The sequence below is a fragment of the Zalophus californianus genome, chromosome 17 (genome assembly GCF_009762305.2).
Source record: "Zalophus californianus isolate mZalCal1 chromosome 17, mZalCal1.pri.v2, whole genome shotgun sequence".
Classification (NCBI taxonomy): Eukaryota; Metazoa; Chordata; class Mammalia; order Carnivora; family Otariidae; genus Zalophus; species Zalophus californianus.
Genome location: NC_045611.1, coordinates 3,883,204 through 3,911,103, shown reverse-complemented (window position 1 = coordinate 3,911,103; position 27,900 = coordinate 3,883,204). Strand labels below are relative to the sequence as shown.

At 54.3% G+C, this 27,900-nt stretch overlaps 1 protein-coding gene across 3 annotated transcripts; it reads right to left on the bottom strand.

Annotated features, from left to right (window-relative positions):
• Positions 1-45: 45 nt before the first annotated feature.
• On the bottom strand, positions 46-11,957 carry CIBAR2 (CBY1 interacting BAR domain containing 2). 3 transcript variants are annotated; one of them, XM_027619176.1, is made up of 9 exons: positions 11,847-11,957; positions 10,644-10,878; positions 8,910-8,978; positions 8,734-8,835; positions 8,618-8,623; positions 7,679-7,783; positions 5,188-5,301; positions 3,275-3,376; positions 46-882 (listed from the first exon to the last, which is right to left on the bottom strand). In XM_027619176.1, the coding sequence occupies exons 1-9, from the start codon at positions 11,864-11,866 to the stop codon at positions 79-81; spliced, it is 1,557 nt and encodes a 518-aa protein (XP_027474977.1). In that variant the 5' UTR covers positions 11,867-11,957; the 3' UTR covers positions 46-78. The 3 variants fall into 3 exon arrangements, with proteins under 3 accessions (XP_027474977.1, XP_027474978.1, XP_027474979.1); XM_027619178.1 differs by lacking the exon at positions 46-882 and adding an exon at positions 2,139-2,472; XM_027619177.1 differs by lacking the exon at positions 8,910-8,978.
• Positions 11,958-27,900: the final 15,943 nt, after the last annotated feature.

The following is a 27,900-nucleotide window of genomic DNA, read 5'->3' as shown; positions in this document are numbered from 1 at the left end:
TTGAGTGAATTTTGGTGTACGTTGCAAAGTATGTAACTGCATTCATTTCACTCTATACGGTTTCCAGTTAATTGTCCCTTAACTATCTTTGGGTAAGGCATGGGATATTTGGCTCCATTCGGTTTGAATTTCAACACCTGGGGGATTCAGCGGGCCCCAACGCGGCCACCGAACTGGGGCTGGGCGTCCTGCACTGCCCCCGAGGGCCGGCGGGGGGCAGCGGAGCTCCCCCACCCCGCCCTGCACCGCGCATGCGTCTTCCCGCCTCGCTCCGTCTCCACGTGCCCGCTGACAGGAGGCGATGAGGACGCCGAGGAGGAAGGGATGCGGAAGGAGGAGGTGAGGAGGGGAGGGCGCGGGAGGAGCAGGGAAGGACACGGGAGAAGGAGGGGAGGACGCGAGAGGAGGGGAGGAGGGGAGCCGCCGTCGGCTGAGAGGCGAGTATCGGGAGGACGCGGTGGGCAGGGCTGGATGCGGCACCTGGGGGGCTCGTTGGTCGGTGGCCGGAGCTCGTGTCCCGCGTGGCTTTGGCGATGGGCTGACAGGCGTGGCGCCGTGCTTGGTGGGTGCTTGGCTGGTCCCCGGGGGGCCTCGTCCTGCCCCGCGGAGCTGCGCTGCTCTGGTTTGGCGCTGGGAGCGTGAGGCCTCCAGCTTGCTGGTCTTTCCTCTCTGCTTTGGCTGTTCGGGCTCCTCGGGCTGCACCCGCGTTTGGGTTGTGTGTTGTGTTTCTTGAAGCCGCCTTGGACTTTGATCGGGGCCACACGGAGTGAGAGTGGGCAGTGTAGACGCTGACGGAACGGATTCCTCCAGTCCAGGAGCACCGACTGCTGCATCCTTGGCAGGGTCTGGCAGTTTGCAGAGGGCAGCTTTTCCCCTCCGTGGCTAAATTACGAAGCACGTGCCTTAGGGCTCCTGGACGGCCCTGAGTAGGGTTTCCCCTTGAACCGTCTGAGCGCTGTCTGCAGTGGACCTCAGGGCCCTGCCACCCCAGTGCCGGAAATGCTCCTGCTCCCCCAAAAGAGAGAAGCTCTGAATTTTTCTGCCGCTTCCCAAGGGGCCATCCACAGAGATGGTGTCGAGGAAGGCTCTGCCTGAGTCCAGCCCTGGAATTCGGAGCCATTGGTCCGTTGGGGGCACTGGGGTCAGAGCAGGAAGGGACAAGCACCTACTGTGTGCCAGGCACCACCGGGCTCCATGCCCACCAGGTGAATAAGCAAGGCCATTTTTCTGTAGAAACTGTTAGTGGGGTTGGGACACAGCTGAGATTGAAGAAGATGTACATTTGTGTGTATGTGCGTGTGTGCACATACATATGCACATAAAGGTATGAGATCCAATATATAGTATAAAGCGTGACTACATGTAAGATGTAATCTATTTGTTGTTTGACAAATTACTATATAGAAAATATAGAATGTTTTAGTTATTTTTGGAATGAGTGTTCTTCCTGGTAGAATCAGGGTGGGCTTCCCTGAGGAGGTGCCATAGAGCTGGATTTGGGATAATAAACGTCATTGTGGTAAGGATGTTAATCCTGCAATGATCCTATGAAGGCTTTGAGTTCCCTAACTTTGTTGATAAGAAAATCATGGTTCTCACCTCCTTCCCTCACCTTCTTGTTAGGGGTGACTCAGGTCCCCCCAAAACTTCTATGTTGAAATCATAACTCCCAGTGCCTCACAATGTGGCCTTATTTGGAAATAGAGTCTTTGTGGGTATAATTAGTTAGGATGAGGTCACACGGGGCCTACTACTGCCATAGGACTGGTGTCTTTATAAAAAGAGGGAATTTGGACACAGACACACGGGGAGAATGCCATGGGAGGGTGAAGACGCAGATCAGGGTGCCGTGTCTCTAAGCCAAAGGATGCCAAAGATGGCCGGCAGGCTCCGAAGGCTGTGGGGGGAGGCCTGGAGCACATTCTCCCCCACGGCCTCAGCAGCAGCCCACCCTGCCCACATCTTGATCTCAGACGTCAGGCCCCCAGAGCTGTGAGAGAGTGAACTCCAGTTCGCGGTGCTTTGTTACAGCAGCCCTGGGAGACGAAGCCACCCTGTTCTCAACACCAGCGAGGGTGTAAACAGCCGAGTCCGCAGGTCATAAGGTGGGAAGTGAGACCCAGCACGATTCAGGTTAAGATGCACCCTGCATTTATTGAGCACCTGTGGTGTACCAGGCACCATGCTAAGCCTGTGGATCCTCAGAGTGACCTGTCAGGTGAGCGAGATTGCCCGTGTTGCACAGATGAAGAAACAGAGGCTCAGAGGACACGAGACTCGCCCGGGGGGCTGTGCCCCCAGCCCAGAGCATCTGCGGTCAGCCCCCATCTTTCCAGCTGGGGAGCTCTGGTCCTATTGCTGGGGTGCCTGCCCCTGTCCCCTGAGGTCCTGCACGGGGTCCTCCTCGGCAGAGTGCTCCGTGCTGTCCTCCTCCTCGTCTCTCCTCTGGCTCCGTATGGTGGCCTGAGTGCTCTGAATGGTCACGGTCATCAGCACAATATCAGTAATATTAAGGGCAGCGACAAGTATCGAGCACTTTCTAAGAGCTTCCTGTAAATTTGTTCACCTGGTACTCACCACAACCCTATGAGGGGGGCCCTGTTATTAGCCCTACTTTGCAGGGGAGGAGTCTGAGGCACAGAAAGGTTAAGGCACTTTCCTGAGGTCACACAGCTTGGGAGCAGTGAGTTTGGACCCAGGTGGGCTGGGTGGGGGCCGTACTTGCTTCACTGCCTGTAGAGAGAATTATTCAGGAAGCCTGCCCCCTCCACTATGGGGCGAGGCTCCCCCTGGACCCCGACTCGCTGAGTGACTAAACCTCCCCTGATTGGCACGAGGCTGCTTAGAGTCTTTGTCTTTACTGGGTTGAGCCATCAGAGGTCTTCCTGCAGAAATAGAAATGTGCTTTGCTGAGCTTGTAGGAGAACATGGAGTCTGTGTACCATCTGACTTTTCAAAAGTCTGAGAAATTTGGACTTCTGAAACCCATGGGCCCAAGGGCTGGGAAACAGGAGTGACCTGTCCAGAGAGCCCTTGCTTCTCAAGTGGACACACTTCAGGATGCCTCTAGGGGGCGCTCAGGACACACGGTGGCTGCACCTGCCTGGTGATGAGCCTGTTACTCGTTTCCCTTCCGGGCCAGTCCAGGTCAGACCCTAGGGCAGGTCTACACACTCTCTAAGCAGTGCCTCCTCCTCGGGACCTCATGCAAATCCCTGTCCTCAGATGGCCTCTCCCTCATCACAGGATTCACCTTCCCACCCCCAGTGCTCACCTGGCCAGTAAGAGCCCACGAGACAGCTGGGGAAGGCATGGTATCCTTGAGTGGCCGAGCATTGTAATGTCCATAAACCCCGTGCATCTTGGCTCTAAAATCCTGCCCAGGAGAGACCAGGATGGATTGTTTCCAATCAGGAGACGAAGGAAGGGGCAGGGGGAGGGGGGCGGGGGAAGGGGAAGAAGGTAATGCACAGCTGGTACTACCGGAACCCCCACCTGGACTGGGTCCTGTCTGGGAGCTTCCTATGTGTTCCTCCAGCTAATCTATGGTAGCCCGGTAAGTGGGCGTCATCATCCCATGTTATAGATGGGGAAACAGGCCCAGAGAGTCTAGGGAACACATCCATAGTCACACAGAAAAATTAGAGATTGCTCTTGCCCCTAAAAGAATATTGTGGAGATGAGTGGGGCGCCTGGGTGGCTCAGTCGGTGAAGCATCTGCCTTCAGCTCAGGTCATGCTCCCGGGGTCCTGGGGTTGAGCCCCACATCGGGCTCCCTGCTCAGCAGGGAGTCTCCGTCTCCCTCTGCCTCTCTCCCCACTCATTCTCTCAATCTCTCTCTCTTTCTCTCTCACTCGCTCTCAAATAAATAAAAATATTTTAAAAAAATAATAATATTGTAGAGATGAGTGAACACACCAGAGCCTGTTTGGTCTGCATTTAACCTCATGTGGTGGTTTGAAAGCTTACCCACAAATTCCTTGACACTTTGCCCATCAGAAGCTGGAATATAATTCTCCTCCCCTTGAATATGTCCTTAGTGACTGACTCACTTCTAAAGCATAGAAGACTGTGGCAGAAGCAAAAGTTACCTCTAAGGCTAGGTCATAAAAGATGGTACATTTTCTACCTGTCTCTGTCATGGGATGCATGCTTTATTTTTTTATTTTTTAAAATTTTTTTAGAGGTCGGGGAGGGGCAGAGGGAGAGAGAGAATCTGAAGCAGGCTCCACGCCCAGTACAGAGCCGGACGCGGGGCTCGATCTCACGACCCTGAGATCATGCCCTGAGCTGAAATCAAGTCAGACACTTAACCCACTGAGCCACCCAGGCGCCCCAGGATGCTTGCTGCAGACCAGCTGTCATGCTATGAGGAAGCCCACACCAGCTGGAGAGGCCTCGGGGAGGCAGGCATTCGGGCTACAGACCCCTGCGGAGCCAGGCAGGCGGGCCTGTGTGGGTGTGCAGCTCCTGCAGTAAGTGACCGAGGACCTCGCGAGCTCAGAAGCGCCCTGTGTTTGGTCTAATACTCTGCTGTCACTCTCTTGAAATTCTTTATAATCATTGAACGAAGGGCCCACATTTTCACTTTGCACCGAACACTGCAAACCAAGAAGCCTGTCCTGTATCCAGATAACAGCCATCATCTATCAGATATGGGGGAGGGAGCCTTTAACGTGACCCCAGCCCCAGCTACCAACTGACTGAAAACCCAGGAAAGACCCACATAAGAGCATCCAGCTGAGCCCACCCACCCCAGAACCACAGAAGATAATCACAGCGAGTGGTAGCTGTTTGAGGGCACTGGCGCAGCGTGTTACAGATACATCAGCTCGTGCTTGATATTCATCAGATGAGGTGGGGATATGATATAACCACTTGGTCTGTATCTAATCTGTGGCAAGCATCGGCCTGGAATGCCTTTTGTCAATGTTGACGCATCTGTTTGTTTTTAAACACCTGAGTGATGCTGAACAGGTTGATATTCCAGAATGATAGACTTGGGAAAATCCCCCACCTCTAGTTTTGGTAGCCAGGGGCAGATCTTTAAAAGAATTCATCAGAACGAGTCTTCAAAATTCTAACAATTGCAAAATGTTGCCAATAAAAATGGCTTCCATCAAGATACCTAAACTCAAATTGAGCCCCACACCATCAAGTAGAAAATGGGGCACTTGAGGGGTATACCTCCAGATCTCTCTCCAGGTCATAGCTCTCCAGGATCTGGAAGGCGCTGGAATATACCTCCACCGCTTTGGCATGGAAGACCATCTCGATGGTGACAAAGTCTGAAAAAATTTTCTATGGGGAGAGAAGCCCGAATTACATAAGCAACACTGTCACAAGGGGAGTCCTGGGGTCATTGTGAATATGGACAAAGGGGGCTGGAGGGCTGGAGGGTGTTAGCTGTTCTTATGGGGACAGGTCCTAGGCCCGTGTTACTTTTATCTTGTTTAAACGGACAATACACTCCCATTCAAAAGCTGCCTTGCGCGGCAATTGTTCTGGAAACGCAGAGGGCTTGTTTCTTGGTGAAGGCTTTCTGGGGACGTCCTTTGCTTTGCTCTGTCACCTGGGCTCATCGGCACATTTGCTTCTCTCCCTCTGAGGGCAGGTGTTTCAGGGGGATTGCTACAAAACCTGCAGCCTCTGTCCCCCGTGGGCTGTGAGTGGATCTCACAACCTGACGAGCCAGTTTGTCAAAACGTAGTATTGGCTTCTCTTGATCAGATGGCTCTGCTCAGCTCAATGAGCTCTTACAGAGCTCCTCCTGCACGCCCGGCCCCAGGGAGGGCCCCCGCTGCGTGCCAGGCCTTCACTGAGGCTCCCACTTTGCTTTGGGCCCCGGCAGGACACAGGCTTAGTGCTGGGGTGGGGGGAGCTTGCAGTTTGGAAACACCCCACTTCACACAAACACTGGAAGTCCCTGGTGAAGGAGGCGGGCTCAGAGGAAGTCCCCAAGCCAGCGTAGGAGAGGAGAGGAGAGAGGGGCCAAGACGGATGGCAACACCTGCCTCCTGGCTCCTCCCTGGCCACCTCTGGGAGGCTGGCCTCATGGTCACCTCTGCAGATCAAGCGGCAGGGCCCAGGCCTTCTCCTGCCACTCGCTGGCATATGGCCCGAGGACATGACCAATCCTCTCTGAGCCCCAGCGTCTTCATCTGCACAGCAGGGACAAAGGGTGGCCCGAGTTTACAAAGCCCTACAAGAATCTATTAGCACAGCAGTTCTGTCTGGGCTCCGCAAATCAGCCCCAGCCCTACCTGGGAGTTTGTCAGAAATGCACGTTCTCCAGTCCCACCCAGCTCCACGGAATGGGACTCGTGGGTGGACTCATCGCTGGGGGATCTGCGTTTTAAGCAGCCCCCCAGGAGATTCCTGCTGCACGCTCAGCTCTGCGAACCCCTGTATGAAAGCATCACTTACATGCTTTCACAGAAGCCAGAGAGCTCTTTTGTATATATGATCACTTTATTAGACATGGGCCCTAGACCTGATACAGTGATAAACATTACCTCCAGTTCTGAGTTTCCGCTCTTTCAGAACTGGGAGGGCTCTCTCGGGGATGGCTTGGATAAGTGCCTCTTACAAACTAAATCCCCAAAGTTTAAAGGATGCCTATTTTAAACTGCATTCATCTGTTGCTCCCTAACTGGAAGCCAAGAATCTCATCCCAAACTCTTGCTGGCACTCCATAGAGCCCTGCTTTCAGGCCTCATAAACATCAGGTGCTTAATAATGGCCTGCTGGTAGTTTTAGGTCCTGCCTGCAACATAGATGCTTGAGCACTCATCACCACGGGTTCTCTCCTTGTGCATTCATTTCCCAAATATTGACTGAGTACTGCAAAGTGCCAGGCCGTGGACCCAGTGCAGGGACCCAGCAGGGACACGGCAGGCAGGTGCCACATCGTGCCCCGTGTGTTCATGCCCTGTGGCACGGACATGCAGTGTGGGGGGAAGGCATGGAACAGCAAGGTGCCCCCCACCAACCCTCTTCACTCCGTCATGATTTGCATGCGTCATGGGTCTTTCCCCAAGGTGTCAACTCCATGAGGACAGGGGCCTTGCTCTTCTTTCTGGCTGTGATGTCCCAGCTCCAGGCACAGCGCCTGGCACATCGTAGGTATGTGTTCTATATTTGTTGGATTAATGAGTGAATTAAAGATACGATTAACTCATCCCCTTGGGATAACTGCACCAAGAGGGAGCAGAGTAGTGAATTACCATCAGGGCTGGACTGGCCTGGGGGTCTGGGTGAGTTTCCCTGAAGAAGGGGGCAGGGGTGTGGAGGGAGGCAGCACCTGTAACCCCCTGCTGACCTAAACATGGCTTGCTCAGTGAAGGGCAAAGAGAGGAGGAGGTTAGAACAAATGCTGTGGGTCCTTGTGCGGAAAGCGGGGGACTTGGTGGGGGACAAAGTCTGCCAAATTCTCCTGGTGGGGAGCGGGACCTGGGTGCTTGGAGGCAGGGCCTTCCCCCTGCAGCCAGGATTAGGCCAAGATGAACTGTCCTGGGAGCCCAGGACACACCTGCTCATGTACACACATATGTGCTCACACATATACCATGCACACACATGCGTGCACACTCACACAGATGCGCACACACACACACACGTATGAAAACACTCATACGTGAGGCCAGAGTACTTCTAACACAGGGCCAACCCCACCTACCTGTAGGTCCTTCAGCTTCTGCTTCTGGAAGGTGTCGATCACCTCCTCCAGCTGGTGGGTGGTGCGGCTGGCATCCGCTGAGGCCCTCTGCACACTGGTCTCTGCCTGGCTCCAGGGGTAGAAGTGTCATGGGGTGGTTCTGGCCTTTAGACACTATTCTGGGTCCTTTTCCGTTCTTCTTTTGGGTCCTCTCTCCTGCTTCATGGACATCTCTTGCCAATTTGGTCATCGAAGGAAAGACCAAGTAGGACCATGGTGAAAGGGCCAGGCACTGCTTGGATGGACCTGCTTCCTAGCTGTGTGACCCTGGGCAAATCACTAAACCTCTCTGAGCCTCAGTTCCTTTTGCCTATAAGCAGGGGGTAGTAATAACACCTGCTTTGCAGGGTTGTTGTAGGAATTAAACTGTGGGCACCTGCTGAGCTATTATAATAGGTGCTCCACTTTCAATAATAATTAATTCCTGCATGTGGAACGTTTGTAGGTAATTAAGTAATTCATCTGACCCGACTCCTCGCCAGGCACATGAAGAACCTGGATTTTAGAGTCAGACACCCTCAGAGTGGAGTTCCAGGTTCGCCCCTGGCCTCCCTTGTGTGCCCTTGGGCAGCTCCCCTTTCTTGGTCTTGGTTTCCCCATCTAGACAATGGGCATGAGGCTAGAGGTGCCCACATCTAGTGAGCATTCGTAAGTAGCCCTGATAAGGAGGTGGGGGCACGGAGCGAGGTGACTTGCTGGCTTACTGAACAGTGTGAACGAGGGGACAGAACCCAGGTCTCTAGAGCCCCCAGCCCACTGCTTGCCCTGCACCTTTGACCTGCATCCTGAGCGCCAGGCTCTGCACACAGCTGCCCAGGTAAAAGCTCACCTGGCTGTTTTGTGAGGTCGTTCGTCACCTGCATGAGATTCCGCCTTCCCACACAGCCCTGGGGCACTCACCTGGGACTGAGAAAGGTGCTGTTAAGGAGCCAGGTTAACCAGCAGCCCCGACCCAGAGGACTGCTGTGAGAAATGGCTGCCCCGGCCCAGCAGCCTCAGGCCCGACCGAAGGATACGATCATTTGCCTGTTTAAAGGGGACTTCTGCCTCAGTTTCTCCAGCTTTTCCAGTTGTTTGATCTCGTTCTTCTGGACTTGTTTGAATTTCTTGATCTCGGCCTAGAGGACAGAGGAGGGCTGTTTCCTGGATGTCCGGGTGGGCCAGACCCTGTCGGGCAGTGCCCCCTGCTCACCCGTGTCTGCTTGATGTGTACCCCGTACAGTTTCAGGGGGCTGACAACCTTGGTCTCCAGCCTCTCGACCTGGGGGAGCATGGACACACAGAGAGTCAGAGCAGACAGGACCAGGGAGGTGTGTGGAGCCTGTGGGGCCTCCGGCCTACATTTAGAGAGTGCCACGTGCTGCATGACAGGAGCCCGTGGGGGTTGCGCAAACACAAGGCTCCCTCCCTTGCCCCGTAGAGGGTTGTGAGCCCCCGCCTCTGCTCAGGGCTCTGCCTCCCAAAGGCTGGGGCGATACATTTCATCTCACGAGCCTTGTTACTCTCCCATCAAATGGGTATAACAACTGTGCCCACCGAGGGTGTCATGACAGTTCACTGGGAGTCACTGCAATTCCGGTTCTCCAGACTGCCTTACGACCTTGCTGCAGGGACTAGACAGACTCACTTGGAACACAATACAGCCCGGGATTCAGAGCTGCCTGAGCTGAGCGTGCTGTGCAGCCCCCCAAGGGCACAGCAGGATCTGTGAGGGGGATGCCTCACACCCCTGAGTTGGTGCCTAACTGAGCCAGACCTAGGAGCCCCCCCATTCCTTTCCCCTGGGCCCCTTAAGACCCTGATTGCCGGCCACCACCCCCAGGGGTTCTGAATCAGCACGTCCTCGGCGTGACCCAAGATTCTGCATTTCTAACAAGTTCTCAGGTGAGGCTGATGCCTTGAGGACCAGTGGCAGGGGGATCCCTTCAAATCTTGGCTTGCCAGATGGGCCAGGGGATCTGGAATCCCCACCAGGCCCCTTCCTTCTCCTTGTCAAGGCTTATGACCCTGCTGGGGTAAACACAAATCTTAATAACAATTTTCCCAGGAGTCAAAAGGAAGAGGGACTTTTCCCCTTGCTTTCCTTACAGCATTTTCTTTTAGAAAACCTGCAATTGTAAATCCCTTTCTCTGTCCCTTTGGAACTTATGTAAACCTTTTTAATAAGATTCTTGATGGTTTACAAGCCAGGCATGGCAGGCATCTCTTTGAAACGTAAACATGGAGGACGGCAGGTCTCCAGGGAGTTTGCTCTGGGGCCTGGCTCCGACCTGCTGGTTTCAGAGATAGGAGAAGTTTTACTTTTCCTTGGGGGAGAGGCGATTTGCTGACACAGGCTGCCGCCCAGCTGACAGGTGGATTTCAGGAGACCCGTGGGACCAACGGTACCATCTGGTCACCTGTCCTGAGATGGTGGGCGTGGGGTGGTTTCTGCACGACTGTCGGGGAGTGAGGTTTCTGAGCGCAGGCACCTATGTATCACCCACAGTGTGTCTCATTTTGTGCTTATTCAAAAGAAAAGCTGGTTGGATCTTGGTCTGCCGTCACACAGAGGGCTTTCCTAGGTTGGCAGGTGTGTATTTTCAGTCATCTCCCTAACACTCTGCTGCCTCCTCGCCCTCCCCCGCCAGGATTTCTGGGGATCCTGGGCCCCGGATTGTGCCTCCTGCCTGGGACTCGCAGAGCCCACAGCTGCAGCCCTCAGGCCTGGCTTCCCGGGGCCCCTGCCTTGTCTGGCCTGTGTCTAACACCGCAGAGCCTCCAGGCTCTCAGTCCCATAAAGGGCAGCGCGACCCCAGGGAGGGAATGGTGTGAGTGTCCACCCTTCAGGGACGCCTTTGGAAGAGGTGTTCTTTAGCTGTGGCCCCCGCAGGGCGGCTCCCACCCTCAGACCCCCACCCTGGTCCTCCTGGGCGACCCTGCCTACCTCGGCGTGCCGGTAATCCTGCACCTTGGCCAGGTCCTCGGCAAAGTTCCTCATGGTGGCCCACAGCTCTGGGTTCTCGGTGTTGGCGAAGTCAGTGAGCTGCTTGACAAGCTGGTCAGCCTTGTCCCGCAGCCGAGCCGTCCTGCGGGTGTAGGCAGCCAGCAGCGAGCAGAGCTGGCCAAAGTACTTCTCGGCATTGGTCACGGTGTTCTCCATTACCCTCACCCGGCTGTCCCTGGGGAGGAGGGGGCCTGAGAGGCTGTTCTGGGCCAGGACATCCAGGTAGGTCAGGACAGCGACACAGGGGTCACCTACACATCACCCCCCACCTAGCTGTCGAGCCAGGTGCCTGCTCCCCGCTCCCCCAGTAATGCTCACGGTTCTATCAAGGCAGATTTGGGAGACCAGCTGGACCTCAAGGCTGATCAAATGGCTGGCAGGAATGCAAAGGGTGCTTTGGCTCCAAATCCAGCCTTACCCTCCCTGGGACTCTTCCTGGGGGAGTTAGTCTGTTTTCCAACCATCCCTAGCTGCAATGGCCCCCTCCCTCCAAAATCCGCCCATTCTCCTCCACACCGCCCCCTGCCCCGAGCTGTTGAAATTCTCTCCCTTCTCTGAACACTGAAGGTTTTTAAAAAATTAATAAACTTTTTTGGGGGGCCAGTTTTAGGTTTACAGAAAAACTAAGAGGAAAGTACAGAGAGTTCCCATAGGCCCTCCCCTCGGGGCAAACACGGTTTCCCTGTTACTATCAACAGGGGCTGCATTTTTACAGAAGCACATCCAGTGGTTCAGAGGCACCCTCGAGTCTGCAAAGCTCAGAGGAACCAGGCGCCAAAACAAATGGGTAAGGGGCAGGCAAAGCTGTAAGACCGCATTGATAGGATCAGGGAGGGTGCGGTCAGGGACGATGCCACAGGGGCGCGGTGTCTGGTGGGCTTGGAGGAACGAAGAGAGGTTTGCCAGGTGAGCCGATGAGGGAAAGAGGGGATGGATCCTTTGAATTTGGCTACCCCAGAGCTGTGGACAATAATGCTGGAGAAGCAGAGGTCAGACACTGGAAGCTTCCCTGGGCTTCCCTTGACCTTGAGGTGGGGGTGGTGTGGGAGGGAGAGCACCCTTTACCCATCGCTCTTGGTGCATCAGGCCCCCAAAACCTGCTTCCCCTTTCCTCCCAGCCAAGGCCAGCACAGGGCCACTCACCTGGAGAGAACAATGCTCATTGTGATGGGAGGCACCAGCTGTCCTAGGCTAGGGGAGTACGGCCAGGGCCCCAGGGGTCCCGCAGGGCTGGGCGCAGCTGTGTGGGCTGGGCTCAAGGGACGCTGCCACCTGGTTGCCAGGCAACATGGCCACCCACAGGCACCCTGGGAGGAGCGCCAGCTGGTTGCCTGGCAACTTCTCCCCAGGCCAGCCTTGCCCAGCCTCGCATTGGCTGGGGGGAAGGGTCCCTCCCATGCCCTTCGTTTGGGGGTGGAGGCTCTGCAGAACCAGGCAGTGTGGGGGTTCCCTAGGACTGGACAAAGGCCAGATTTAGGGGAGCTTACTTGGGGCTCAGCCATGAGGGGCTGCCGCCCAGCCTTCCCCCAAATTCTGGGAGCAGCAAGCAGGGTCCTAGGATACCTGGTTCCTGGGGAGGGGCTGTATGGGAAAGCACAGAGTGAATCTGGGGGGTCCTGAAGCCTTGTAGCTGAGTGGAGGGGGCGGGGCCCCCAGCCCAAAGGGACTTCTCTAACATTTCAGTCATCATCTTATTTTTCCCCTCATTTATAAAAACAGTTCTTGCTCATTGTCAGAAAAGTAAGAAAGTAAAGAGGACGCAAAGAAAATCCAAGACCATGTGATGAAACGGTACTAAGGTATAACACATTTTACTAAGTGGAAGCTGTGTATCTTTCACTGTACGTACATTCTACCTAAAGCAGCATGAAGGTGGCAACACTAAGAGATGCGGCGGGAGGAGGGGCAGGTGCGGCCTGAACCCATAGCAGAACGCTGGCAACCAGCTGGGCTGGGACTCCCTGCATGCGGCTGTTCATTTGGTGTGTCCGCAGGTTTTCAGAGTGGAGGGCCTTTTTTTTTTTTAAGCACAGATAAAAGCAAGGACTTTAGAGTCAGCTAAACACAGGTTTAAATCCCAGACTCCAGCCCTGCTGTGGGACCTCGGGCAAGTCACCTCCCCTGTAAAATGGGACAGTATCTCCTTGCTCTGTCCTCGTTGGGAGAAAGACGTCTCTGGTGTGAGGGTAAAGGGACAGGGCAGGGCCAGACTTGCCCTGCAGTTCCCCGCACATCGGCCCAGGGTGGTGACCACTCCCCCGCGGCGGGTCCTGGGTGCCCCCTCTCCCTGTGCGTCTGCCTGCCCGCTCCCTGCACTTGGCTGTGCCCTGTGTGCCCTGCAGGCCAGGGGCAGCACGTAAACGTAAGAGCGTCGTCCTGTGCGGCAGCTCCGTGTGGGGCACGCCACTTCCCCTGACCGGTGCCCTGCAGGACGCTGGGTGGGCTGGGGCCTGAGCTCCTGTGCCCCCACTTTGTGCAGCGCACCGCTCCCACCCCCCTCACGTTCTTGGCCCTCTTCACTCTTGGAGGCTGTGCTGAGTTGAAAAGTGTCTCCCCAAAATGTCCCCCTAGAACCTCCGGAAGGGACCTCTTTTGGAAAGGGGGTTTTTGCAGATAAAACTAGCTGAGACGAGTCATGCTGGAACAGGATGGGCTCTAGTCAAACGACTGGTGTTCTTATAAGAAGAGAAAGCAGAGACCCAGGGAGACAGCCGCCTGACACAGGGGCTGAGACTAGAGGGACCTGGCCACTGGCCAAGGATGGCCGGCAACACCAGGAGCACGAAGAGGATCTTCCCCAGGGAGAGGCATGAAGGATCTTCCCCCGAAGCCTTCAGAGGGAGCTCAGCCCTGCCCACACCTTGATTTTGGACCTCTGGCCTCCAGACTGTAGCGTCAGCCTCTGTCGTGTTAATGCCCATTTTGGTATGGTGGACCCAGGACACTTGCACACCCCCTCCCTCCCCACAGCACTGCTGTGTTCCCACGTGGTCACCTGTCTCCTCACAGGGGCTGGTGGCCTGCCTGGTTTCTCCGGGTCCTCTGACTTCTCGCCTGCGCCCTATACTTTTGATGATCCCTTTGGTTGATGAAGCCCCTCCTGAGCGAGCCTGGCAGAGAGTCTTGTCCATGCTGAGAGGCGCCCACACGGAGGAGGTGCCTCTGCCCTGGGTTCTGGATCTGGTCCCTGGTCCAACAAGCATCCCCGCTCTGTGTTCCTGTCCCTCCACGCTCCTTCCTGCCAGCTTCAGCCGGAGCAAGCCTCTCCTCCTGATGGAGAAATTGCTTCCCAACCGACTCCCCCAGCCCTCCCCGCTTCGTGCAGCTCTGCAGACGAGTGGCCTTTCCTCGCTCACGGTTCCCTTCACTTCCTCTTGCCTTTGCAGTCGTTCTTCATTGTCACTAAATCCAGTGCCCTTCCTCGGCCGTGTCCCCTGCCAGCAACATCCAGGCCTGCAGCCCGCTCGATGGACAGTCCCACGAGCCAGCTCCTTAGAATACGGCCCTCCTCTCTGAGGGACTGGTTCCCTTTCTCTGGAGACGCCCCGCTCTTGTAGGACCAGGAGAAGCTGCAAAGCTCTGCAGGCTTCTGCCCTCCGGGAGGGGCGTCTGTATTGTTGGCGATGGCCACAGGAGGGCAGCAGAGACCCCCTTATGAGAACCTCCGGCGTGCGGGGCTGCGGGGCAGCGTGGCAGGGGACCTGGAAACCCAGCGCGGGGAGGACAGCCCAGAAGACACCACCTTAACACAGAGGGCAGAAAGAGCTACGGGGAGGGGGGAGTCGGAGAGAAAGGGCGACGTTTTAATTCACATCTTAGAGACTTTAAGGAACTTTCCAAAACCACCTTCCCGCAGGACCACATGGAGACCTCTTGCGGCCAGAGAGAGAACAGCGGGGGGACAAGGAGCAGCGGGGCTGCAGGGGCCCCCCCCCCCCCGCGCACCACCTCCTGCCGGCTCTCCACCCCACACCCCTTCTCAGGGCGGGCTGGTCTGAGTCCTTGAGAACAACTGAAAACACAGCCGCTGGAACCGGTGGGTGTAGAGCCCGTGGGCTCTCTCTGTCCTGTAAACATATTTCTGCCGAACCCCGCAAGGGATGCAGACATCCTGACCCTTTGCCCAGACCCCAGCGCGCACCTACAGAGAGCCAGGGCATTCCCCTACGAGCCCTCATGGGACTGTCACAGCTAGGAAATTAACACGGAAGCAATACCCCCTCTCGAAATCCCCGCGCCCCCCACCGTCCCATGCGTGTCCCCGAGAGCTGGCTTTCCTGCTGATTCGGGGGGGGTTGCAATTCCTGCCCCAGTCTACTTGGTCTCCTTAAATTGGGAACTGCTCCTCAACCTTGTTTTCTTTCAAGATACTGACTTTTCTATTTTGCAACTTTTTATTTTGAAACCGTGTCAGTTGTACACGAATCATGCAAGAACGCTTTCACCCAAATTCCCCAATCGGGAACATTTTACTGAGTTTGTCTTACCATGCTCACTCTCTCTCTTTCTGTGTGTGTATGTTATTCTCTGATCCACTTGAGTGCAAGCTGCAGACCCGATGCCCCTTTACCCAGACACTCCATGGGTGCTTCCTAAGAGCAGGACAGGTCTCTTAGGCAGCCACAGTACAAATGGTGAAATCAGGAAACTAACATATTATTTTATTCTATTATCTCATCTACCGACTTTGTTCAGAATTCATACTTGTCCTAATAATGTCATTTTAGTCAATAAGCAAACATAATTTTCTCCTGCTCCAGGATCTGATCCAGGCTCACCTGCTGTCTTTAGCTGGCCTGATTCTGACATTTTCGTGGACTCTGGGCCAGTTGTTCTGGAGAACGTTGCTCCATTTGGGGTCATTGATGTTTCCTGGAAGATTGGGTTGCACGCTTGGTGGAGGGCTCAGAGCTGGTCCCAGGACAGGCCAGGACTCCTTACTGAGGCTCGGTTAAGTAGGGATAGTAATCGTCCACCCTCATCAGGTCACTTTGGGGAGATGTTGGGAAGGACCTTCAGCGTCTGGCCGTAGTAACCCAGGGCAGGATGGAAGTGCCAGGTCCAGATGGGCAGAGGGCTTGCCAGAGCCTGCAGGGGTCCCGTCCCCACATGTAGTCCGACCTAACTGGGCTCAGGGAGCTCTTCCCTCCCAGATCCAAGCCTCAGACATTGTCAGTGCAGCCAAAGATCAAATTAGTTGTTTTTTTTCCAGCAGCCGCATTACACTGTATGGACATTTCTCAGACAGCAAAGCCAGCCGGCTAATGCATGGACTCAGATGGGGGCTCAGTTCAGGGCTTCTGCAGACCCCACACTTGGCAGCGCATTTGTGACCCTGCCAGGGCCCAGCATTTCTTCCGATTCTGAGTCTGGTTTGGGGGATGTGTGCAGGGATCTTGGGGGTCATGCTAAGAGGCCCCAGGGGGAATGGGGTGGGTGGAGCCCCCCAGCCAGGTCCTGGTTGGTGAAAGCAGCAGGGTGGTCCAGACCCCTGGGAAATGGCTCCGTCCCAAATGGGGGATGCATCAGGCCGGCCCAGGAGGGGTATGGCTGGGAGGGGTGTTGGAGAAGCAGGTGGTAGAGTGTGCTTCCCCAGGCGCTGGGCCCTGAATTGGCAAAGAGCAATAAAGAACGGAGCAGAGTGGCTCAGTCCCGCGTGATGGGCAGCCTCTGGAAGGGACGGGGGTGGGGTTCTTATCCTCTCTACCTTTCACACCCCCAGACTCTGCCTCCTGCTCTGACTCCTGACCTCCAGGACATGAGATAATAAACGTGTGTTGTGTTAAGCCACTAAGTTTGTGGTCATTTGCTACAACAGCCACAGGAAACTCCCTCTAAATTCCAAGCCTGGCCGTTGATCCCTTCTCTGGGGCCGGCCACAGTGGACACAGAAGTAATACAAACCCTGAAGGACCAGAGAACTGGTGGGGCTCCTGTCCAGGGGGTGCTGATTGCGGAGCCCCCACTGCCCTCATGGGCTTTAGCATGCTTCCCACTCCTGGACGTGGGCCCTAAGCTCCAGACTGGACGCCTGGCACTTTGCTTCTGTTCTTCCCATTGCCTGAGCCCTGGTTCTCAGCCCACAGACCCACAGGGAGGAGGACTGTGGAGCCAGAGTGTCCAAGTCCAACCCCAGCCCTGCTGAGTGCCTTGGGGAGGTACTTACTCTCTCTGAGGCTCAGTTCCCTCACCAGTATAACAAGGATGGAATGCGTCTGTTCTACTGGGTTCCCAGGGCATCATGTAAAACAATACCCATGAAGCTCTTTGTCACCGTGCCTGGTGATGTCACTCGCTCTTTTTAGTCCATCTTTAAGGCCGTGTTCAAATGCCTCCCGCTCCCGGGCTCTTCCCTCTGACCGCAGACAGCCCTTTGCATCCCACGTACCAGGATACAGGGTTTAGTCACCTATTACGACAATACGATTGCTAAAATTTAGGGGGCTCTTACCCTGGGCCAGGCACTAGGCTAAATGTTTAACACATACACACTGATATACATGTCACACTTGCTGTTATGCATATTAATTATCAGTCTCATCTCAGAGTGTGCCCCAGCCTCTCACATGTACTAGGTCCCTTCAGCCCCTCCGCGCCTGACTGCAACTCCACCCCTCAACCAAAAAATGGTACATCATTTAGAAAGAGTATTGGCCACAAGTAAAAGGAAACCCCAAATAGTCATGGCTTTAAGAACATGGACATTTATTTCTCACTTGTGTGATGTCATGATGTCATAGTCCAGATTTCTCCTATCTTATTCTTCTTTTGGCTTCTATTCTTAGAGTTGCTTCATAGTCCAAAATGGCTGCTGGAACTCCAGCCATCACATCCACCATCTGTCTAGTCAGTAAGAAGACCGTGTCCCTTTCTTTACTTCAGTTGTACACATCACTTTGTGCTCATATCCCATTGGCCAGAACCAAGTCACACAGCCACACATAGCTGCAAAGGAGGCTAGGGGATGTAGTCTAGGATGCAGGGTCCCAATTTTGGCAGGGCCCACATCTACCAACTCCGCATGGACTCAGTTGGCACTCCCATCCACAAAAGCCCCAGCCTCAGGAAGCTTGATGTAGACTCCCTCGGTCTTTCCCGACGGGGACCCAATGTCAGGGATTTGGGGAACTTGGCAAACACCCTGTACTCTCTAGAACTCAGAGCTCATGTGCTGACCAAGCACCAGTGACAGGCCCGATGTCCTGTCTCTCCATGCCAGTGGGCTCCCTGGGCTCAAGATCGGGTTTGTGGCATGCCTCACTCCCTGTCTGTAGTCTTGACCAAACAATTAGAAAGGACTCTCGGATTTCTTCAAATGAGCAGAAGAAAAGAAAGAAAACCCAAAATATGTTTCCCTTGGAAAACCCAGGGATGATTCCAAAACCTGATGATGCACAAGTCGGGAAGGGGTTGGAGTTGCTGCTATCTGGGTCCACCAGATAGAAAAGTCCAGAGTGCTGTGGGGGAAGGGCCCTGGAGGGGAGGGCTCAGGAGTCGTCAAGTCTTGTCTTGGGGAGACTGTGCTGTGTGACCTGGGGCAGGTCACTTTCCCTCTCTGAATCTCATGTTTTGATCTGTATGAGGGCGGGACCACGTGTCCTCCCATCTCTGCCACCCTGGAGATCTGTCCCACACCCCACAGCCCCCCATATAGCCTTCCGATGAGCAGAAAACCCTCAGCTCCTAGCTCAGCGCCATCCCTGGAACCCCTGGCTCTTGGGAGCTGGCTCCCAGTTCCTCTCCTTCCTTCTGCTGGACTTCTGGATGCATGGATGTTTCTGTAGAACGGGGGAGACTTACCCTCCTAGGCAAAGGGAAGACAATACAGGAGCAATTAGCAGCTCCCTGCTCGGGAAGAGAGACAGGGAAAGGTGACGTGGAGCATAAAACCCTGAGACACATCTTACTCGTATTTTTTACAAAGCATTTTCCCCTAATTATAGAAGATCCAGAAACACAGGTAGAGAGAAAAGCCCATAATCCCCCATCCAGAGGTGTCCATTAGTAACATGTGGAAACATTTCTTTACTATCTCTTTGGTAAATAATCTACAATCTCCTGCTCTCCGCATGTCACAGGCATTCCTGGGCTCTTCTGTACAAACTCTGTGTTGGTGTGATTTTTGTTATTTTCCACGTTTTTATTAAGAAAGATTTCGAGTATATAGGACAATAGGTAAGAGTAGGACACTGCAATTTGTCTACCCATCCTCGAGGCTTGGGAGAGGTCAGATTTCTAACAGTGCAAAAGCCAGCGCAGCAGCGTTGCTGGGCACTCAGGGCACCTCTAGGGTGGAGGAGGGTCTCCAGGAGGGTCTCCAGGAGCCTGTGGCCCATCAGTTTGGGACCCTTTCCTCAGTGGGAGGGAATCGCCAGGGCGTCCCTCCCCCCCCCCCACCAGTGGGAATCCAGTGCCGAGCACTCCCACGCTTTCCTCAGCCACATCTCCATGACGGCTGCTAGCCGTGGGTCGGATGCCACCACTGGGGGGGGGGGGCACCCATGGCCCCCAGCGGCTGGCCACGTGCCAAAGCGGGCCTGGTTGGCGTTTCCACAGTCCAAAGCAAACAAATGGGGAAGAACATGGAAAACGCAACAATGTACTCACAAAATGGGGCTGATCCCAGTTTTTTTTTTTTTTTTAATTCCCAAACTGCTGATTTCCTTTGCTTTGGGGGGGGGGGGTCACGTGTCTCCTGTTCAGTGCAAAATGGCAGTGGCTGAAAGTGGTATGTTGAAAGACGTCCTCCTTTGGCAAAACACAAAGTTGGCTACCCTCTGTTGGTCCCCAAAACTGAGGAAAAGAATCACTAACGTACGGCATTTAAAGGCTAGGGACTGCCATCTGGTGTACCTCATTGGTCTCTCTCTTACCACCCAGCCTGTCCCAGGGTCCACTGGCCCCAGGCCTCGGGAGTGGGGGTGCAGGACACAGGTGAGGCTCAGAGGTCTTTGAGGGGGAGGGGAAAACCCCACTCGGTGCTGGGCATCCGGCTGCATGGGACGGGGGACGTGGCACATTGATGCCCGTTCTCCAGATGAGGAAACTGAGTCGGGACTGGTCTGTTCTGTGCCTGAGAAGACCAGAGCCGGCCCCAAAGCCCAAGTCTCCCCTCCCCACTGTGCCCTCATTCCACCAGTCAGGAAAATACAAAAATAATAATATGGGGGGGGGGAACCCATACAGACTCGACAGCTCGCTATTTGGCCACATCAGAATATTTGTTAAAAGCTCCCCCAAATGGAGGTCTTCCTATCACAGCATTTTATTCAAATAAAGGATTCTGTAACATCAAAAAACGAAAACAACAAACAAACACAAAAACAACTATGAGCTCAGAAGACAGCAGCCCTTCCCACTGATGTGTTCTAAGTACACAGGGTCCTTACTTTGTGCCTCTGTTTTGAGCTCCTGGTAACTTCGGCCTATTCCTCACCGACCCCCAGCCCACCTTTTGGGGACTGCCACGGTCAAAGTGCTTGGTTCGAATCCCAGCTCCTCCGCCTCCTAGTCAGGCAACGGTGCACCGGTTCTGATCTGCTCCTGGCCTCAGTGTCCTCGCCTGTAAAATGGGAATAGTGAGACAGCCCCCTTCCTTGTGGGAGGGTTAACACCACCACCGCACTCTGATGGGGTCTGGCGCGGAGTAGGGGCTCCTTAGTGTCCTGGAGCAGGGGCACGAGCGCGGCCTGGGGTAGGAGCTGCCTGGTGGAGCAGGGAGCACAGGGGGCGTGAGCCAGGGAAGCGGGAAGGCACCCAAGAGCAACTCTGCTGACTTAGGGCTCCACTGAAACCCGCGGCCACCATCCAAGCTGCCTCTGTCCGAGGGAACAAGGGTGACCTCCCCGCAGGCTCCCCGATCCCATGGGGACGACTCAGCGTCGCTGGACAGAACTTCTTTCTTGAAACAGTAAGTGCTGAGCGCTTGCGTTTCCTCTCAGGGCGGCCTCGGCACATCCGCCCTGATGAATTGACGTCCCGCCACATTTGGCCGAGATGACCACCTCCGAGGCCAAGTCGCGGGGGCTGGGCCCCAGCCAGGCCAGGGCGCCATCCAGGAGCAAAACTGCAGCCCTGGGGCCTGGCCGTCACCCTCACCCCGACACCAAGTCCCTCCCTGGGCGGTCACTCGGCCCGGGTCCGCCCCGGCTGGGCTGAAGCCACGACAAGTTATCAGAGCAGAGCTTGCCGAGGACTTGGAAATTTCCACACGACACCAACCTTGCTGTGGCTTTCAGACGTCTCACTGATTAAAAAAAAAAAAAAAAAAAAAAGTCTTTAGATCAAAGCAGCAAGCACTCAGGATCCATTCAACACTATCTTTGTTGGGAGCAGCTGCTCTCAGCTGGGCCCCGGGGCCCGCAGTGGACAGGACAGGTGTGTACCCCGACTTCCTGGAGTCTCAGGCTGGTGGGAGCCCCCCTAACCAGAGCACCATGGTTAGTTCTGGGAGGCAAGATCTGGTAGGTGAGGGAGTTAAGAGCAGAGGAGGAGTCACTCCCACTACCATGGTTGGAATCAGAAGGACGGACAATAACCCGGGTGGGCGGGTTCACAGAGAGACCAGAATGCAGGTGCGCTGCCTGAGGACGTGGAAATGGGAGCAGCCACCCTGGCCCTTCCTGCAGGGGTTAAATGAATGAAAACGGCTGCAGAAACGCATTCGTGAACCGTCACAGCGCTGTTCACATTAGCCAGAAAGTGCCAACAACCCACGTGTCCATCAGCGGATGAGCGGGTAAGCAAGTGCGGCCTGACCTCACCATGGGATGTTGTTCAGCCGTCACAAGGAACGGAGCTCTGACGCAAGCTGTGACATGGAGGGACCCTAAAAACACCCTACTAAGTGAAAGAAGCCAGTTTTTAAAGACCTCTTCCATTTATGTGAAATGTCAAGAATAGGGACATCAGGGAGACAGAGAAGTAGATTAATGGTTGCCAGGGCTAGGGGAGGGAAAGTGGGGTGACCCTGAAGGACACGGGGTTTCTTTTGGAGGGTGAAGAGAATGCTCTCAGCTACACAGGGGTGATGGTTGCACACCCTTGTGAATATATTAAAAACTGCTGGGGGCGCTCAGTGGGTTAAACGTCTGGTTCTCGATTTCAGCTCAGGTCACGATCCCAGGGTCAGCCTAGGTGCTCAGCGCGGAGTCCACTTGAGAGATTCTCTCCCTCTCTCTCTCCCTCCCCCTGTCCCCACACGTGCACACACTCTCCATCAAATAAATAAAATTTTTTTTAAAAGATTTTATTTATCTGACAGTGAGAGACACAGTGAGAGAGGGAACACAAGCAGGGGGGAGTGGGAAAGGGAGAAGCAGTCTTCCCACCGAACAGGGAGCCTGATGTGGGGCTCAATCCCAGGACCCCGGGACCATGACCTGAGCCAAAGGCAGACGCTTAACGACTGAGCCACCCAGGTGCCCCTAAATAAAATCTTTTTTGAAAACTGCTGAATTGTACCCTTTAAAATGGAGAATTTTATAATATATGAATTATAGTTTAACATTAAAAACAAGGCAGAGGAAACAGCTGGGAAATGGGGGCTTTCAATCTCCTCACGGCTCTCTCCTCTCCTAAGTCCTGGAAAGTATATACAATATTTGTGCCTTTAAAGCTTCCCAGGCCTTCAAAGCCAATGACTGCAACCTCTTCTTCGAGGTCTTCTTGCTGGGGGCTCTTTCTATGGCCTGGACTGTCCAGGGAAGGGGCTGGTACATTTTGAACACAGTTAAGTCATCCACAAAGACAGGAATGTGAGGAACAGCAGGGAAGTCTGAGATGGCCACCTCTTTCTTTCTCTCTGGAGGTCTAAACGCCAGCCAAAGCCTTTTGCCCTTCAAAGCCGACCCTTGCTGGCTCCTCTCAGTTTAAATGTATAGCCTTTTCATGAAAGAGAATCGAGAGAGTACTGCCAGGTACTGTTGGGCAGGTTGTCTACTGTGCAACAACATTTACTGAACAGTGCTATATATGAGAAACGGTACCGAGCATTTACCTATGATGAACTTTGCTTAATCCTCCCATTCACCCTTCAGCGAGAGTTATTATCCTCAGTTTATGAAGACAGGAACCTTGGGAAGTTTCATGATTTCCCCCAAATTCACCTTTCACAGTGGCTTTGGGAGGGATGCAACTCCGGCAGGAGCCTGGCCTTCCTGCAGAGCAGGTCCTGCCTGACCACCCCAGGTCACCCAGGGAGCCTGAGGCCTGCCTGTGGCTCGGAAGGGCAGTGGTGAAGCGCTCAGGCCAGGCATCAACAGGACCTGGTCCAACCTTGTTGGCTCTGTTCTTGTGGAAGCTCTTTAATCTCTCTGGGCCTCAATTTCCTCATCTGTACAGTGGGCAGTGATAATATCTTTCTAGAGTTGCTGTAAGGATTGAACGATTTAACACAGGCGGAGAAACCCTGGTCCATGGTAATGTTCAGAGTCACGTGTTGGCTGCTTTTCCCCACCAGTCCCTGAGGGCAGGGGGCTCAGCGGTCCCATTCACAGGGGTACCCAGGGCCCCGCGCAGTGCCCAGCGCATGGGAAATGAATAGTGTTTGAACAAATGAATGAGTGAGTTCTTAGTGCAGGGGCCGAGCCGAGCCTGTGGGATGGGCCTCTGGAAGTCACCAGGCCCCTGGTAGAAGAGGCCACAGCCCCCAGTAGCCCCTGCCTGGGCCGAGGTCGGGCTCTCCGTGGGTGGTCCTGCACTGGAGTTTGATCAGCACAAAGCCTAGAAAATGTGGCTGGAGGGGGCCACCGCGCTGTGGGGGAGTTGGAGGGGGCACCCTGGCCTCTCCTGTTCCGGCCTTGCCAGCGCTGTGACCTTCCCCACCTGGCCCTGTCCGTCTCACCGGCTGCCCTGGCCCACCAGGGACCCTGCAGGGCCGCCCGGTTTGCCTTTCACACGGAGAGGGGCACCTTCGCCATCTGTACTGCCTCACGGGGACTTGCCTCTCCGGCTCTCAAATTACATTCCATTCACAAAAAACAATCTAGATCTTAAGACGTGTGAGCGCATTATGGGGAAAAAAAAGTGAGGTGGAAAAATGTGGTCAGAGAGCGAGTGAGCTGGGATTGGGGCACAGGAAATCGCTACGCCCTCCCCCTTTCCACCCACCCACACACACATGCCAGCTGGGGAGCCTTTCCATCTGCTGCGTGGGCTTCTAGTCTCAGAGCTGCTCGCTCTATGGAGGGGGTTGTGGGGGCTGAGCCAGGGAAGCCAAGAAATTCAGAGGTGGAGGCCCTAATCAACCATCATTCTGTCCTTTCTTCTTGGCCACGGTTGCCGAGTACAGTTGGGCAGGTTGTTCACTCTGTGAGAGTACCTGGCTCTCTCCAACAAGCCATGTGCCCTGGCATGGGGCTCTGTTATTACCCAGCTGGAGCATCTTTCCCTCCCATACAACAGTACTGCATGGGGTAGTGATCCTGGCTCCTGTCTCTTTCCTTCTAATATGCCTAAAACAGAACTCAACTAAGGGTGACCCCCTCACTCTAATACTCCCCATAGCTCTCACTGACCTACGGGACGATAACAACACATTTCCTGACCACTCACTATGTGCCAGACTGTGCTAAGGGAGTTTGTATATAGTGTTCCTTCCCCACCATCACACACAATCTTTACATTACAAAGCATAACACGTATACAGAAAACGATAGAAAATGTGTATATACTGTTTAACAAAGTATACTTTTCAACCTCACAGCAGCCCTGTGAGGTCACCACTGTTACCATCCCATTTTCCAGATGTGGAGACTGAGACAGAGAGAGGGTAAATTGCAGGCCTGAGATCATCCACTCAGTGGTAGGGGCAGGATTTGAACCCAGGTGTCTGGCTACATAACCACATGGGAATCCCGTGCTGCTTCATCTCAGGGAGTCCTCGCAACAACCCTCCAGGGGCTTCTCTCATTGTGCCCGTTTTCCAGATGGGACCCTGAGGTCGGAGGCATTAGGCATTTGTTCAGGGCTCTGGGCCCAGTGTGAAGGAGGCCGTACTTATACCATTGCACTGTCCCGTGCACACAGTAGGTGCTGAATAAATGCCTGCTCGAGGGTGGTGGGTGCATGAAGGCACACCAGCGGTCAAGCGCCTCTCCAGGCAGCTCTGAGCCTGCCGGGGGGGGGGGGGAGCCTCTTCCTCTCTTCCCTGGCTCCCCTGACGTTCCTCGTGCTCAGGAGAGGCTTGTTACAGGGCAGAGTCCTGCTTGATGGCCCCGCATAGGAGTGGGAGCCTTGCGTGCACGTTCTTTCCCGCTACCAAGCCCTGCGCGTAGTAGGACCTAAATGGAGCGGAATTCCAGGCAGCACAGGAGTCTCTGCACTCCCAAGTCGTGCCACCTTGAGGAAGGTATTTCACTGCCCGAGATCTCTGTCCCCCCACCTGCAAAATGGGGTGAACATCTTGCCCTCAGATCTGTTGGGTGGCTTCCACGGCCTACGCCCCGCCCTGTGCCTGGGAATGGGTCAGCACACAGTAGGCATGCGATCACGGCTTTTCCTTTCCCCGGGCTGGAGACTCTGGCAGTGGCAGGACTGGGGTGCAGACAGATCTGGTGGCTTGCACAGAACCAGAGACTGCTTTTCACATCGAATTCTTATCCACGTGGCCCCACAGGCTTATTCCTGCTCTGGGATTTTTTTTTCCCCTGTTGCATCTGTCAGTATCATAAATACTTGCAAGGGGAAGAAAAAATTCCCCCAGACTTTACGTCAACACAAACAGCCGTAATTGGTCCTGGAGCCTCATAATTCTCCGATTGTCTTGACCGTGTGTATCTGGGAAATTCACAGCAGTAAAGGTGAAGGGTGTTTTCATTCGTAAATTGAAGTGGAGGCTTTGTCTTCGACTGAAATTTGGCTCCAACCCCTCGCCTCGGGGCACTTTTTCTATGTGTGTGCAGAAATCTGACTTATCACTTTCTTAGGGGAAGGAGAAAATGCATGAATATTTAATTATTCTGCTGCCAAAAGGGGAGGGTTAGAAGCTAAATGAATAAAGCACTGGATTTTTCTTTTCAAAGGCCAAGGCAGGATCTGATCGAGCCCTTCGGGTTTTACCCCGTCCTCCCCACCCCCTTCGCTATGTTGGGGGCCACAAGCTGTCATGTTTCTGCTACTCCGGCGTCTCTCGTTTTGGAAAGGATCAGCTGTGGGCGAGTTCGGATAATTTCCGGTCGGTTCTTCTGGGCTCCTTGGCATATTTTGTTTTGGTTGCAACAAACATAGGAGAAGGGGTGGCGTAGGCGGGTGGGGGGGCGGTGGAAGAGGGGAGGTAAGGGCCAAGCACGTCTTTAGCCAAAGAATTGCCAGCCCAGAGGGAAGGGGTGGGGTGGGGGAGCCTGTGGCTGACCTGTGGCTGACGAGGCTAGAACATTCTGCGACGTGGAAGCCAAAAAATTCCGAAAGAAACATTCTGTAGCTTCCAGCCTGTAAGAGGAGGAAGAGGATTTCCTCTTTGGGCAGCTTCTGGGGGCTCCGGGGGAGGGCCCCCATCAATGGCGGCCCCTCTAGCTGCCAGCACGAGAGGGACGGGGGGTGGGGGTGGGGGACAGGAAACGGGGTCAAGAGTCTGGGCAGGACCAAATTTGGAGATACTCAGGGGCAAGAATTTCAGCCCAGGCAGAACAGGACTGTGTAGGAGCAGAGCATCCTCCTGCAACCGTGACGCTGGGGAGAGCTGTGTCTTCTTCTTGGGGCGGTAAACTGAGGCACAAAGATGCCTCCACATTGCAGAGCAAATTGCCAGGAGGGCTGCCTGTCTAAGGAGAATAAGCACCAGTACCACTTGCTGAGCACCACAACTGTGCACCACAGACTTCTAGTACACTCCCTGAATCCTTAGCACACCCTGCAAGGGGCAGGCCCTGAGGCCCATAAGACAGACAGAGAAACTGAGGCTCAGGCGAGCAGTCTGGCCCAGGCTCCTTCGAAAGAGTTTAAGTTGTGCTACTATATTCTCAACAACAACAGTATACCAAATGTAAAGACATTCTGTATAAACTGTTGAACATAAGATAATGGAGAATTCAAAATTTCCATAACAACCATTAGGAATAATTAAGACAGTGGCATTACGTGGGTTTTGTTAGGTCAAGCCCCTCTATTGCCATCTGACAGAAAACTGATACTTGATGCGCAAACAGCCCGAATTTCACATCAGTCAAGGTATAATAAAAATACAAAAAGATTTTTTAACAAATAAAGATGTCCACAAAGCAAACAGCATCCCCTTAGATGTGGCACCTCGTGCAATGTGCAACCGAAACAACTGTCCACAGCACCCCTGATGCATAAGCAGATTTGGACTTGGGGTGGCCTTCCAGCCAGGCTCATCCCCAAACAGCATCCCCTTAGATGTGGCACCTCGTGCAATGTGCAACCGAAACAACTGTCCACAGCACCCCTGATGCATAAGCAGATTTGGACTTGGGGTGGCCTTCCAGCCAGGCTCATCCCCAAACAGCATCCCCTTAGATGTGGCACCTCGTGCAATGTGCAACCGAAACAACTGTCCACAGCACCCCTGATGCATAAGCAGATTTGGACTTGGGGTGGCCTTCCAGCCAGGCTCATCCCATGATTTAATTGGGTTGGGATGTGGCCGCACCCCAGCTTCTAACCACTAAGATAAAGAGAACTGACGGGTCAGAAAAGAATAGAAGGAACAGAGCGCGCAGGGATTATACAGTTGGTCGTTGAACAACGCATGGGTCCACTTACTTGTGGATTTTTTTCGACAAATACGATATCGCACCGTACGTTTCTTTTCCTTATGATTTTCTTCTCTCTAGGTTACTTTATTGTAAGAATACAGTACATGAAGCATATAACATCCAAAATAAGTGTTAGTTGACTGTCCATGTTATCAGTGAGGCTTCTGGTCAACGATAGGCTATTAGTAATTAAGTTTTGGGGGGTCAAAACTTATACGTGGATTTTCTACTGCGTGGGGGGTAGTCGGCATCCCTGACACCCCCCCCCCAGCTGTATACAGGTGGTATCACTCTCTCCCTGGGGCTTGTACAGGGCCTGGCACACAGTGGGTACTCATGAATGCAGACAGAGTGAACAACCGTATGTATGAATGGAAACAGTCCACCTGCCCCCCCCCTCCCTCCTCATCTGCAGCCCGCAACAGCATGGAGCCCAGGGATGGTGGCAGATGGAGGGGCCGCAGGCTGAAGCCCCCCCTGAG